Below are 13,763 nucleotides of genomic sequence, written 5' to 3'. Positions count from 1 at the left end.
TTTTCTTTTGTTTTTCTTTTTATGTGCAAAGTACCAAAGTTAATTTACACGAGAGCGACCAACAAAAATAGAAACACAGATTTCCACTGTCCTTGTGTTCAACATGGACAGCACGGCAGCCTTGCTGTAATAGTTCAAACACTGCGGGTGACTTCACATCTTTCGAGTTTGCTGCCATTTTTGGGATGAAAACATCCCTTTGGTGCACGGATATTTGCCAGAGTTCGCAGACCACTGAGCCTGCAGGACAACAATGTTCATTTTGCCACGGGGAAGTTGATATTTAGGGAATGATAAGCATTTTTTTTTCTGTCCTCTGGTGGACAAAATCAAGCATGGACTTATCACTGCTCACTGCTCTGTCAGCAGCTGAGTCTCAAACGCATTTAAAACAACAACAAAAGTCCCTCACTGTTAAAAATCCCCGTTTTAACAACACGACGGCCCCATTCCGGGCTACTGCACTAATTCAGTGTGGCAGGGTCGTGATCCTCATACTCTGACTTGCAATGGGGTACGACACCATCGGGGTGGTGGCGTGACTCATGGTGATGCCAGGCAGAGGCTGGGTCATGGACATGGACACTGCCACAGGGGCCACAGATACAGCCACCTGTGCCATAGAGACAGGCGGTGCCATTCCTTGGGCAATTGTCTGTGCGAGAGCAGCTGAAAGCGGGGTAATCTCAGGGTTGAGGTGCGGGGGAGGAGCCGTGGGTGGGGCCGCATTGGTCGGAGGTGCGGCGGGGGCTCCGGAGGAAGCTACCAGGTCTTGCTGGGTGACAGGCCGAGGTTGGAGTCCGGCGCTGCTCAGGGTGGTGTGAGTCTGAGCAATGCTGTGATTGTAGGAGCTTACTGCACCCACAGGGGGCGCCAGACTCTGCTCAGTGGGCGCAGGGGTGGAGGACAGCGTCATCACCTTGGCCTGGTTCCGGAACTGGGCGTTTTGCTCCAACAGAACCTCATTTGTGGCAACAAGATTGGAAACCTGAGGAACACAAGAGAAATGGCTTCAACATAGAATCAAAGGGGGAAAAAAAACAGGCAACTCTTCCTGAAACTACATCAAATACATATGCGATACTTCTAAGATAAATACAGCATATCTTTCTCATGATTCTTAAACATTTCATACACCAACAAACTAATCTATTCCTCCTTTTTATTTTTTGTCCACGAGAGGTGAGGGGAAAGGAATCTAAAGTCAGCTACTCTGTGCCCAGGAACAGGAAAACAGCTCATTCCTGCAAGATAACGAATCCATTCAAAACAGCAACTCCCCTGTGTAACATTAGATGATGCATGGCTAGATGATCCCGTACAAGAGGAACAAATAGGTAAATAATACCAAAAACTGCCCTTCTTTAGCAGAGTAGGAATATGAAACGCATGCACCCGTTGAGGCATTCATTTCTCATGCAGCTGTCAGCTATATTTGAACTCTGAAGCTGTTCTCAACTCAATAAGCTGAAATCTCATTTCTGTCTAAACAAAGTATCCCTTTTATCCACATGAGCACAGGCTGCTCTACATTAAACTCCCACGTGATGCTACTGAAGAGATGGCTTCGACAATAAAAGGTACACCTTTAGAGTGAAATCAATAAAAGGAAAGATTATGTTTTCTGATGATTCTGCTGGTTTGTCTAAATTAAAGTTTAGAGAAAAAAAAGCCAGCAGTTTAGGTTTGTTTTTGGTAATCTAATCAGTTTGCTGTGACCAATATTTAAGCCCCACATATCAAATAAATGCTCTTTTTAGTTTTAGTCTCTGGACTGGAGACAGGTCAGTAGCAAGACTGTGTATAAACACCCCAGAGATTGGCCGGAAACTTTGTGCCCTGCAGCGGCTCTGCATCGAAAACAGACAGGATTTTTTTGTTTTGTTTTCTTAAGTGTAAACCACTTCGTAGGCTTCTGAAAACCACTGGCAGTGAATGCAGTTGTTTGCATTTACAAATCAAAAATAAATCTCGACCATGAAAAAGAAACATAAGCTCCAGAAATCATGGAGTTGTATCTGATCCCAGACCTGCTGTAAGATGGTCTGAGTCGAAGTGGAAGACTCGTCAGATGAATGAATCCAATTTGTTCAAAAATCATGGGAGCTGCATCTTCTGGGCTTAAGAAAAGAGGAACCACCTGACTTGTTGCTGATTTACTGTTTAAAATGGTATCCTGGATTAATTAATGCCATGGACGCAGTAACTTCATCATTTACACAGGCTTTGAAGAGGAGGAGGTGATGAATCACAGGCTAAAGCCCTGTTACTAGTATTACTGACATAATGTGAGCAAATATTTGAAAAAAGATCTCAGAATAAAAAGTGTATCTTTTAAATTAAATGTAGGATTTAAGTCATTTCAAAACCACTGCCTGCTGTTAATATTTCCATTACACACCACCTCATTTACTTTGGAAATTGGGTGCATTCTGTGAAAAGACTACTGCATTGGTTTCACTATAAAAAGAAAATGCATCGCATTTCAACTTTAGGGTTTTATGTATCACGGTATGATAAAAAAAAGAATTAGTCTGTCATTATCTATCTGATAAAAACCTGAGCCAAAATGCCAAAGAAGCTCATAGAACTACTTTTTACCAGACTTGAAATAGTCTTTTTCTGCATGACGCTGTCAGTCTCTCACACTGTTGTGGAGGAACTCTGGCCAACTTTTTCCAACGCTGCTCCTGTTCACTGAGGTTTGCCAGCATGTGTTTATGCACAGCTCTCTTTAGGTCCCACCACTGCATTTCAATTGGGTTGAGGTTTGGGCTTTTATTTCATTGCAACACCGTGGTTAGCATATCTTTTTTCAGCCATTTCTGCGCAGATTTGCCGCTGTATTTGGGATCACTGTCCTGTTAAACGACCCAAATGTCAGCCATACCGCAGCTGCTGGACAGGTGGCCTCACAATTCACTAATGCCCAGGTCCTGTGGCTGCAAAACAATCCCAAATCATCACTCCTCTACCAAGTTTGACAATTGGTTTGAGGTGTTTGCACCGATTCACTACGACTGTTTTTCATTAATCTTGGTGCTGTGCATCATGTGTAAACATCTCTACTTTGGACTCATCGGTCCAAAGGATATTGTTCCAGAAGTCTTGTGGTTTGCTCAGATGTAACGTTGTAAACTTAAGCTGTGCTGCCATGTTCCTTTCAGAAAGAAGAGGTTTAAGAAGAGGCTTTGTCCTGCAACCCTTCCTTAACAAGCCATACTTGTTCAGTCTCTTTCTAATTGTGCTGTCATGAAGTTAAACATTTAACATGCTAACCGAGGCCTGAAGAGCCTGAGATGGAGCTCTTGGGTTTTGCAAAGTTTCGCTCTGTCTGGACAATGGAATGAAGTTGCTGAGACATCCACACCTGGGAAGAATATCTTTCACCTACAAATGATCTTTCTCAGTGTAGAATGACGGACTCCAGATTGTTTGAAAATAAACTTATATAAACCATTCCCAGAATGATGAACAGATTTTCAGTGTCTTAATTTTCATTAAATGAACAATGAGACGGTTTAATTTGTTGCGTTTATGTACACCTTAGGTTGAATTTACTAAAGCTTACGTCCCGATAAGTAAAACCTGAACCTGAAACACTGTAAACAGACGTTTTCACAAGACCGTCTATTGTATTTTTAACCTGTTTTAATCTAATCAGCGTTCATAATACAGGTTCAGCTGTGATTTGCTAAAAATCTTTATTTTAATATTTATCCATTTCAGTATTTAAACATAGGATATTTTACGTGAAAAGGCTTTAGCAATGCAAATGAAAAATAGTTCATAGAAAATTGGGCTCAAGGTTTTTTGTGGTCTACTGTAATACGCATTTTCCAATCAAAGTACCAACCTGCTTCTTCAACTCTTCCACTCTCTTCCTCAGCAGGGAATTTTCCTCTTCCAGGAATCTGTACTCCAGAGGACGAGGCGGCAGAGCGGCCTGAACCCCAAACTCATAGTGCCCTCCTCCGCTCCCATCTGCCAGACGAAACCCCTCCAGCCGCCGCCTCTTCAGCTGTAGGGCAGTGTGGTCCATAGAGGCTTCCAATGAACCAGCATCAAACAGCCCACTCTCCAGCAGAGGGTCATACACTGAGCACGTGCTCCTCTCATACCGTCGCTGTCCTGACGCACCGATGGACAGACAACCACTCATCCCAGCTCCACCTACTCCTCCAACCCCTGAGATACCTGGATCTCTGCAGCCACCCAAACTGGGGCAACCTGTCCCCATCATATTACCACCACTTCCACCTCCCATAAGTCCTTGTATTCCTCCACAGACACCTCCTCCTCCACTTATAACTCCCCCTACATTAACCACTCCACTGGGACCCTGCCCCATGACACCACCCACTCCAGCTCTAGAAGGTTCATATTCATAGTCTTTTTTGACGTGACGAAATTTACATTTATTGCCTCTTTGGCACTCCCCCTTCAGGAAGTCTCTGCAGATAGGAACCTCCCCCCGGCTATGGGGGAGATCCATGGGGGACAGGCCAAGTCGTGCCGCAACCTTCCCTCTTAATCTGAGGGGTAACTCTCCTGTTTTCTTGTAATAGTCCTCATCCTCTTTAGATCCGTGGACAAAGCGGCAGTTGGAGCGCATGCACTCCTTATTCTGATGGTCATGACAAAAGATGAATTCATTCTTTTGCACTCCTAAGTCTGGCACCTCATTAAAATCCGGGTGTCTAAAGCGGCAACGCTTCCCTCTCTTGCAGACATTGCGAATGAAGTCCCTGCAGACACCATCCAATGCCAGTCCGGCACCTTGACCCCCACCTCCACTGTTCCCACAACCGTTGCTGTTTCCGAGCGCTCCTCCTCCACCCATGCCCCCTGAGCCTGAGCCGTTACTACCAACACTTCCCCCTGAACCTCCTCTCCCGTCTCCTGAGCCCCCTGCCAAACCAGACCCTGGTCCTCCTTCCTCACCCAGACCACCACCAGTCCCACCACCGCCTGACAGGTAAGAGCTGTCCCGGTCAGGCATGGCGCTTGGCCCAGCTCAAGGAGAAAATAGGACTCATGTGTATATGGGGATGGCTGACGTGACCTCGCAAATGTGCATATAAACAGGTCAACAAGTGATGGATTGCTTTTCTTCTCCTTGGAGTAACACAATCTGTGGGACATCGATCTATAGGACAAAAACATTTTTCAGTTAACAGTTTTAGAAGTCAACGAGAATACAAATACTTATAAAAAAAGATGCCTGAGTAATAGGAATAGTTAGACATAACGTAAGGCAAGAACTAAAAATACGTGTGACAAAACCTCGTAAATAAAAAGCACCAGCAGGGTTGTTACCAGTTGCTGAAGCTTTGGTGAAACAACACAAAACTGCATTGTACACGCGCGCGCGCGCACACACACGTACACAGACACGCTCACACATTTCTGTTACAATCTAGAAGAAAAAAAAAATCAGCCTAAAATGGTGCGTCGACCTCGCTGTGCTCGCTGCACAGCTAATCGCTAACAAACGTTGTCTGGCTACATGGCTAAATGTTTACATGGTCCTACCAGCTCAAGAGAGCAGCGGAGAGGCTCTTATTCAGAAACGCCCTTTATTTGATTCTCAAAAATTATCTTCAGACGTTTATGTCAACAAACAAAAACAACAACAATCAGGTTTGTGCGATTTACGGCAATACCTCAAGGCCCCGGTGCTGTTTACCACCTTTCTTGCTGCAGCTTTGAGTACCAACGAAGAAGACGCCGTCTTCCTCTCTTCCCCTCTCAGATCCACATTTTCTGCCCTCGAGCGGTAGGGACAACAACTGCATCTTGACACATCAGATGCGTGTTCGCGTTTAACCAGGAAATAAAAAAAAAAACCCAACACATTGCATAAAGGAGCATTTATAGAACACAGCGGCAGCTGTAGATTTGCTCACCTGTACTTTCACGACCTTGAAATATAACATTTTTGCTTGGTGGACTGAAACGGTTTTGAAAGTCTACTTCTGCTGACGTGTAAACCAGGCAGCTTTGTATTAATATGTAAATGAGCTGTCAAACCGCAAGGTACCAGCTGCTAACTTGTAGATAATTTTTTAGTTCCTCATCTTGCGCCGAGTCGCTCAACATGGCAGCTAAAAGTGCTTTCCACTGGATGCAAGCCTCCGTGGTCCTCTTGCTCTGCTTCGCTGAAGTCCAGCCTGCCGCAGCCTCAGAGACCATAAAAAGTTATTATGACACTCTTAATGTTGAGCGAACGGCAACGGTGAGCCAGATAAAAAAGTCTTTTCGCAGACTGGCCGTACAATACCACCCTGATAAGAACAAGAGCACCGACGCAGAGACGACTTTCAGGGAAATTGCTGAAGGTAAACAGTGCCTCAAAATACCTCAAGTTACCATGACCCTGTATATAAGTGGGGGGTGTACTACCAGCTGAATGTCAGAGTGTGATTACAACCTGCCTGACGCAAATGTCTTCAGGGACAGGGCACCGAAAGTCGATGTCTAATATTGAAACTAAAGTGAAAGTGTTTTTACCATATTTGATAATGAATAAACGTAGGGTAATCTCACAAGAAAAAAACTTAATTAAACCATCATCTAAAAATTCGGTCCGTGTTCCACAAGATAATGCTGACATTATCAAGAGATGCTGGTATTCTAATCGCCAAATTGATTCAGTTACAATCTATGAAATACTTCATCCACCATGGGTTTTAACCTTAACTACATCCCTTTCGAGCATACTTCAGTGTTGAGTTAAAAGCTGGGAATAGCTACACTAAATATCCACACTTGGTGAGCCCGGCGTTATCCCAAATTTTGATGTAGATTTAGCTGTATATGCTTTTATATCCTGTCCAGATTTGCCAACAGGCCCCCTCTAGCTCAGATATCTGAGCTAACGCAGGTTAGATTATCTCATCTAGGCACCTATATAAAAAAAACATTAAATTAGTCAAAAATGGGGTCGACAATTTACATGTTTTGCACATTATTGTGGGACAGCATCAGAGCTAAATGCACTTCGGGTTGTTTTTTTGTGTGTGTAGCTGGTATGGCATGTATAAAATACTAATTTGGACAACTTTCAACGTTCTGACAACGTTCCTCTCGTGTCTCGATTGCAGCAACTGTGTTTTATTGATCCTTGCGGTTTTCACACAAATCCATTCATGCAGCCTTCTCTTTTTTTTATGAACAAAGGGCCAGGTGACTGCCAGGTGTGTAAAACTTCCATTTCACGTGACCGCGCACAGAGCCGTTAAAGGAAAGCCTGAGTTCAGTAAAAAAAAAAAAAGGTTTAGATTTTGTTAAGCCAGTCAACACGAAAAAAAAGGCTTGACTGTGCTGAACTTGCTTGACTGTGCTTCTTCTCTGTTATACCTTCTGATTTATTAGAGATTTACTGCACTTACATCCCCCTGCACCTGTTGAATTAACACTTGAGTATACATTCACTGAAGTTAAAAACTGCTTGTTTTCTCCTTCCCAGCCTACTCGGTGCTGTCTGACAGGGAGAAAAGGAGGCGGTATGACAGTATGGGTCACCAAGCTTTCCTAGAAAACGCAGCTTCTGTTGAGCCTGAAGAGGAGACGGGCTTCCACTTCAGTTTCTCCGATTTCTTCCACGATTTCGATGACACTTCCTTTGTGGAGGAGTCGCACTTCCAGTGGAGCTTTATGCAGGACGAGGAGCATTTTGAGAGATTTGACGTTTTTGAGGAGCCAAATTTCAGCTTTTTTTTTGAGGATACAGATGAAAATGAGGAGGAGCCCTTCTACTAGATAACCACTGTCTTTGTTGTCTTTACTCAGTATGACGGTTATGTTTTGTCACATTGTCTTTCACTGATAATAAAGCTCTTTTATGAAACTGTACCTTGCTGTCAGTATGAAAATTTGACTTGAATATACTGGTGGGAAAAAAACCTTGTGCGTTCTGCCTCTTTTATGGGATATCTTGTAAATTCAGTTGCTGTGAGGTTAAGTCTGACAAACAGATAACTGAGTGGACCGTTGGGGCGCTTTTCCTGTGAGGGTGTGTCAGAGGTCCAGAGTTACTGACTAACACACTATTTACTCATCTCTTTCCCTGCGCCAGCACTTCAGCTTTGGCACTGTTTTACTCCATGTCTCTCAGGACCATTGTGCACTTTGACCCAGAGGAAATCCTGTGCTTGCTCAGCAGTTGGAGCTTGAGTGCATTAAAGCCAGCACACGAAAGATCTTCCCAGTTTTAAGCGCTTTAATTGCTAAAAAAAAGAGAGAAGAAAGTGACATTCTACAAAGCAGGGAAAAGGCACACTTAAAACATCCGTTTGCGGCCTTGACAATGATGGTGAGTATGCCTTAAAATTGTTTTTCTGAAGAACTGTGAGAGTCATGTGACAGTCTTTTCCTCCAAAACGACATCCGTGATGGCAGTGAGGGGTTTTATGAAGTTCTCTCTTTTTTCATACTTAGTTTGCACATCAGTGTGAAGCTAATCTCAGAAGTTATTGATCACATTATCTGCTATGTTTCTAATTGCAGGAAGAAGTAAGAGATTCGTCTTCCGACCTCAGCGTTCATGGTCATAACATCAAGATTACAGATGTGCTGCAAGATGGAGACATACTTACCTTTATAATTATATCTCAAAAGGTGTGAAACTGATTATATGTTATGGAAGCTGTTGATTGATGTAGCATGCACTACACCGGCTGATTCGTTTGAATTACGACATTACAAAGATGGATGGTTTGCAGGACCAACTGTCTCTGCTGTCTGTTCCAGCTATCTGGGACAGGGGAGTACCATGTGGACCGGACCTATGATGACTTTGAATGGCTGCAGCAGCACTTGTTCTCTCAAGAGGACGTTCCCGGGATACAGGGAGTCATAGTGAGTTCTCTGTTTTATGGACGTTAATCCCTTATTTCTCTAATAAACACAGCCTGTACTTGGCTTTGTGATAACGTGACACTATATCGTGCTTTTCACTGACTCAGTGACAAAATGTTCTGCTCTATCCAAGTTATGAGGCTCTGAGGCATTTGGTTTATTCTAAGAGCTCTCCTGTTTCCCCATCTTTGGATGACTGTAATATAATTTAGTCTTAATATGCCCAATGTATTTGTGTTATTGTTAATTTCTTTATTTTCTGGATTTATTCTATTCAGTCTTATATGAATGGAGAGTACGCTCAATATTCACTGTCACTATTCAAATAAATTAACTAAATTATTAACTTAAAGGGAATTAAGTTGGAGCTTGTGGTCTGATTGAATGTTTTTCTTTCCATTATTGTTTTTTTAGGAAATATAGCCATAAGCTTCTTCCCTGTATGTCAGTGTGTATAGTTTAGTTTTTTTTTTTAATACATTTGCAGTGCGAATGAACTTCTCTAAAAAGCTTCTAATGAAAGCAAAAATACCAGAACAAACGAAGACTGACAAAGATGATCATTTGTCTTTAAGAAGCGGTGTGTAATGAAGTGTAACTTTACTCTTGCGTTTTCAAGTTTCCTCCTCTTCCAGCCAGGGCTCAGGTGAATGCATCTGCCAAGGTCATGAAACAGCTTGGTGAGTGCGCATGGAGACAGCCTCAGCACTAAAGCATAAAGAACACGGTCTAATAAAATGAATGTCCAAAAGTTCAATGGGCCGAACGTATTTTCCAGTGAAGTGTCTGCTCTGCTGCAGAGGGTCTGATGTGATGTGAAATTCTAAATGTTGGTGTTTTCTCTGCAGGTTTGCTTGCTTTAGGAGAGTGGCAGCCATACTGCAGAGCTCTGGAAACCTTCCTCAGGCAGGTCGCTGCACACAACATACTCAGCAAAAATAAAGCTCTGGAGGTCTTCCTGACAAGCACAGATGTAAGTGAACACAAACACATTTTCTCTCACATTCTTTTTAATTTTTTTTCTAAACTAACTTTCAGACATAGCCCCCATCAAGGGAAACAATTTCCTCCTTCCAACAGAGCGCAACAAGATCCCTTTTTATGAGAGACACATAAAGAATTGTTAATCTTTCACCAACATTATTTCACTTTAAAAGTGACATCCATGTGACCCGTATGGTACCCTCAAACTTTATGGGTCGTACTTATATTTAGAAGCTGATGAATTGTTGTTAAATGAAATGTGTAGTGTGTGTTAGCTGGTGTGTGGCACTGTACCCGACTTCAAAAGGCTCACATTGAAAATAAAGTCAAGGATAATAAGGTGGCACAGCAATAATGTGATTATAGCATATAGAATCAAAATGAAGCCCTAGCAAAGCCCAATATCATATATTTTTTTATATACACAATTACATATGTATGCATATAGTGTAGTGTAGCATAAAAAATGCTGCACATCAGCCAATAGTAGCTTTAGTTGGTTTACTAGTCTTGATCAATATTGTACTCTGAAAAAGATGTGTGTGTCCTCCCATACATAACAGCATGTTATTGCAGTATATACTATGGTTAAGTATAAACTATCTTAATCATGTTATCAGCCTCCAGGCAGACAGAAAATAAGGAAAAACATTTTCAACCGATTGAGTCATGCTGTCGAAGAGATGAGAAAAGAAGGCCATAAGGTACGCATCTGGCTGTCATACGGACTGAATTTAGATGTTGGAGAATATGGGGTTTTAAAGCTCAGATGACTGTATCCGTAGGATGTGGATGGGTTCTTTCAAACTGAACGTGGTCATAACCTCGTGCTAACTGGAGGCACCAAGACTGCCGCCGAGGTGAGTCAGTTACCGGTTTGTCTTTTTGGTTTGCCCTCGTTCCAGCCCACACACCACGGGTCACACTTTCACTGCGGGATCCTTAAACTTTGCTTTTTGTTGCAGAAATTCCTCGATGTGGTGCTGACTGAGCATAGTAAGAAATTTTCCCTATCAATTTTGTTTGGATACATTTGGACGCCATTTTTAGAAAGTCGTGTGTTCTGATGAAGCAGTTTTCATGCACAGGAGGGAGGTTTATCTAGTGAGTTAGTCTTCATAGACATTACAGTGCAGAGTCTAATGTTTTGTTGTTTTCTGTATTATTTCTTTTTTTTTTTTGGCAGAAATCGCAGTGGCGTATGGACACTTCTCAGCTTCTCTGCATCTCTGCGTGGAAGCAGGGGAGGATCCTGAAAAACAGGCTTTCTCTCGGTGAGAGATTAACAGTATTTGTGCCACACCAGTACAACTATGTATTCAAAATTAATGTTTCTTTCAACATTTAAAAAACAAACAAACAGAAAACAGTGTAAAAAGGATGAAACTGAGAAAGTTTGAAAACCTTGAAGCCAGTGAGATCCTCTGCTGTACTTTGAAGCAGAAATGTGTTCCCTTTCCTTAAAGAAAAAAAACTGACAATACTTTCTTCTTGCAGTGTTTGTGTGAAATTGTCTGAAGCCTTTGATTCTATGAAGGTAACTTGCTCTTCTTTTTTTTAATAGAATTCTAGTCAGTGGTCAGTCACCGTTATGTAGAATAATTTGTTTGTCTTTTCGCAGAAAAATATGATGAGTGTCGCTGTGAACGACATGAACACCCTTGGACTGGGCCTGGACCTGGAGTCTCGTTACCAGGAGGCAGAAAAAGTGTGTTCTCTAGCTCTAAAGTCATTTGCATTTGACATGTCAGACTGAAACTTGAGACTAATATTCACGTGTGTGACTCCAATGAAGGAAATGCTCTTCAGGAGAACCTGTAAACTGGTGGAGTTAGAGAACGCCAGAAAAAATGCAGAGAAGGCCAAACCTGTAAAGAAGACTGCTGTGAGTGTCTGCACCACGAAATGAATGCAATGCTTGAGCAGATGCTATGCTCTCATGTGACCAGCAGGTGTCAGCAACAATCTGCTCTAATAGTTTAAAAGTGGACACGAATAGAATCTGTGTAGTTGCTCTGATGACGTATGCAAAGATGATGACCTGCTCCAACTTTCCTCAGATGGAAGAGGTGAAGGAAGCAACAGAGACCGAGTTTGTGCAGATTTGTGAAGTTGCGAAGCAAGAGGTAGAACATCCAATACACGACTGGATTCCCTTCTGCTGACGTGCACATACTGCTTTTGTTAACATTCACACAATGTGCTCCTCACAGATCCTCCAGTTCAAGCGAGAACGTGTGGGAATGTTGCAGCGGGCTCTGGTTCAGTGGAGTGAAAAGCAACTTCTTACAGCCAAAGAAAGTGCCAGTGTGTTCGACCAGCACCTGCAAGCCTTTAAAGCCATGGCCTAGTGAAGTGTGCTCAATTGCATCTGATGTAAATAAAGAAATCTAAAGCTAAAGAGAAAGAGATACCTTACTAATTTCCAGACACTGACCTGAGCCGTAACTACTACTGGCCAAACATTTTCTCTCATCTGGACCAAACCTTACCACATTCCACGAAAACCAAGGTAGAAATGATTGCTTTGAGAACAGTGGGCTTTGCTACGGAAATCCTTTGTGTGTGTGTGTGTTTGTGATCGTATATATGAGTTTTATACCACAATTCTACAATGTGCTGAGATTGTATTGCACTGTTCTCCAGCCACTACATCAGCTGGGGTCATACAAAATAAAGTGTGATGAATTGATTCCCAAAGTACCTGCTTGCCTTTGTGTGTGTTTCTCTCTGCCGGATCATTAATCAGCTGGTTTGACTGCTCCCACAAGGACATAGCAGCAAGGACACAGTGCGCTGGCTTTTAGTTTGGCTTTTGAAACTATCCCACCGCTGTGAATTTCTGTAAATGATCTCTTCCACAGACATTCTAGTTCTCCTACTGTATGAAACCCTTAAGCAGGTCTGGCACAAGCCTAACAAACTTGCCTAAATTTTTCTGTACAGAAGCTCAATGTCACCCTCCCCTTCTCTGTCTTCAGTGAACTGCGAGTTCATAGCTCAGCGCTGCTGTGTTTCCCCTTTCATCTGTTCCGGCCTGTGATCTCTGGTAGGTGAATAAAGAGGAGCCGTTCCCATTTGAGGGAATGAGTCAGAGAGAGATAGATGATGGGTCTCATAAGTAGAGAGAGTGGAGAGGAGGTTGAAGTCACACGACTACAAAGGTCTGGATGAAGGGCAGTCATGCTGACACTATGTTTTTAATCCTCCCTAATGTTGATGGCTTGGTACTGTTTTAATTTAAAATGAAAATAAGTCACTGTTGGCATTCGATGGCTCATACTGCGCTTCCATATTTGCCCTGTCATGTCTCGCCTGACAGTCTATAAGTATCATCCACCTTCATAACAAGTGTTATTTCTCAGCCTGTGTTTTTTTTTTTGTTTGTTTAACCAGAGGAGAAACTTTTCTGAGGATGCTCAGGTCTCACGAGAGTAAACATGCATAATTTATAATTTTTTTTTATTCACGGAGTGGCTTTGCATGATTTACAGTTTAAACAAATTCTTATCTTAAAGTAATCCCTTATGAGCCCACCGTAATCCTTCCAAACATGTTCAGCCAGACTCTGATATGTGATATGGACAGCAAGAACGTGCACAGCATTAAAGATTGAAGCACTCATTACCTGCCTTCTTTCTGACATAGAAAAGGTTAGTCTGTCTGTCATGAACCTAATATGAAAACTACCAAGAGGAACATATTCTCAAAAACATAATTATATCTAAAAGGTTGACATAGCATATTTAATTTATATTTTCTAATAACTTCCATGACATATATTCAGTGTAAAAGCTAACATTTAAAGTGATGTTTTCTTTTCTCTTTCATTTTTAGATATTAAAATCTAATTTTGAAATATTTTTTTGGTTAAATGTGAGTAAACATTATTTACATAAACTCACAAAGTGTAGGCT

The 13,763-nt window shown here is 42.2% G+C and overlaps 3 protein-coding genes across 4 annotated transcripts; 2 read left to right on the top strand and 1 right to left on the bottom strand.

The window, feature by feature from the left end:
- Positions 1–5,799, bottom strand: zc3h10 (zinc finger CCCH-type containing 10). Of its 2 annotated transcripts, none has more exons than XM_072382328.1 (3): positions 5,667–5,799; positions 3,857–5,149; positions 1–988 (listed from the first exon to the last, which is right to left on the bottom strand). In XM_072382328.1, the coding sequence occupies exons 2-3, from the start codon at positions 5,000–5,002 to the stop codon at positions 470–472; spliced, it is 1,665 nt and encodes a 554-aa protein (XP_072238429.1). In that variant the 5' UTR covers positions 5,003–5,149; positions 5,667–5,799; the 3' UTR covers positions 1–469. The 2 variants fall into 2 exon arrangements, with proteins under 2 accessions (XP_072238429.1, XP_072238430.1); XM_072382329.1 differs by having other exon boundaries at positions 5,693–5,799.
- A 65-nt stretch (positions 5,800–5,864) lies between these two features.
- On the top strand, positions 5,865–7,857 carry LOC140303546 (dnaJ homolog subfamily B member 9). The gene is made up of 2 exons (XM_072382331.1): positions 5,865–6,341; positions 7,472–7,857. The coding sequence occupies exons 1-2, from the start codon at positions 6,101–6,103 to the stop codon at positions 7,762–7,764; spliced, it is 534 nt and encodes a 177-aa protein (XP_072238432.1). The 5' UTR covers positions 5,865–6,100; the 3' UTR covers positions 7,765–7,857.
- A 74-nt stretch (positions 7,858–7,931) lies between these two features.
- LOC140303543 (sorting nexin-5) lies at positions 7,932–12,549 on the top strand. Its single transcript, XM_072382330.1, has 14 exons — positions 7,932–8,317; positions 8,512–8,622; positions 8,755–8,862; positions 9,482–9,542; positions 9,711–9,835; positions 10,467–10,550; positions 10,632–10,706; positions 10,812–10,842; positions 11,033–11,120; positions 11,344–11,383; positions 11,468–11,554; positions 11,642–11,731; positions 11,907–11,972; positions 12,060–12,549. The coding sequence occupies exons 1-14, from the start codon at positions 8,312–8,314 to the stop codon at positions 12,195–12,197; spliced, it is 1,110 nt and encodes a 369-aa protein (XP_072238431.1). The 5' UTR covers positions 7,932–8,311; the 3' UTR covers positions 12,198–12,549.
- The last annotated feature ends 1,214 nt before the right edge of the window (positions 12,550–13,763 follow it).

The sequence above is a fragment of the Leuresthes tenuis genome, unplaced genomic scaffold, assembly GCF_036924035.1.
Source record: "Leuresthes tenuis unplaced genomic scaffold, fLeuTen1.0.hap1 SCAF_3, whole genome shotgun sequence".
Classification (NCBI taxonomy): domain Eukaryota; kingdom Metazoa; phylum Chordata; class Actinopteri; order Atheriniformes; family Atherinopsidae; genus Leuresthes; species Leuresthes tenuis.
Note: the sequence above shows the minus strand (reverse complement) of the source record. Positions and strands in the feature narration are given on the sequence as shown.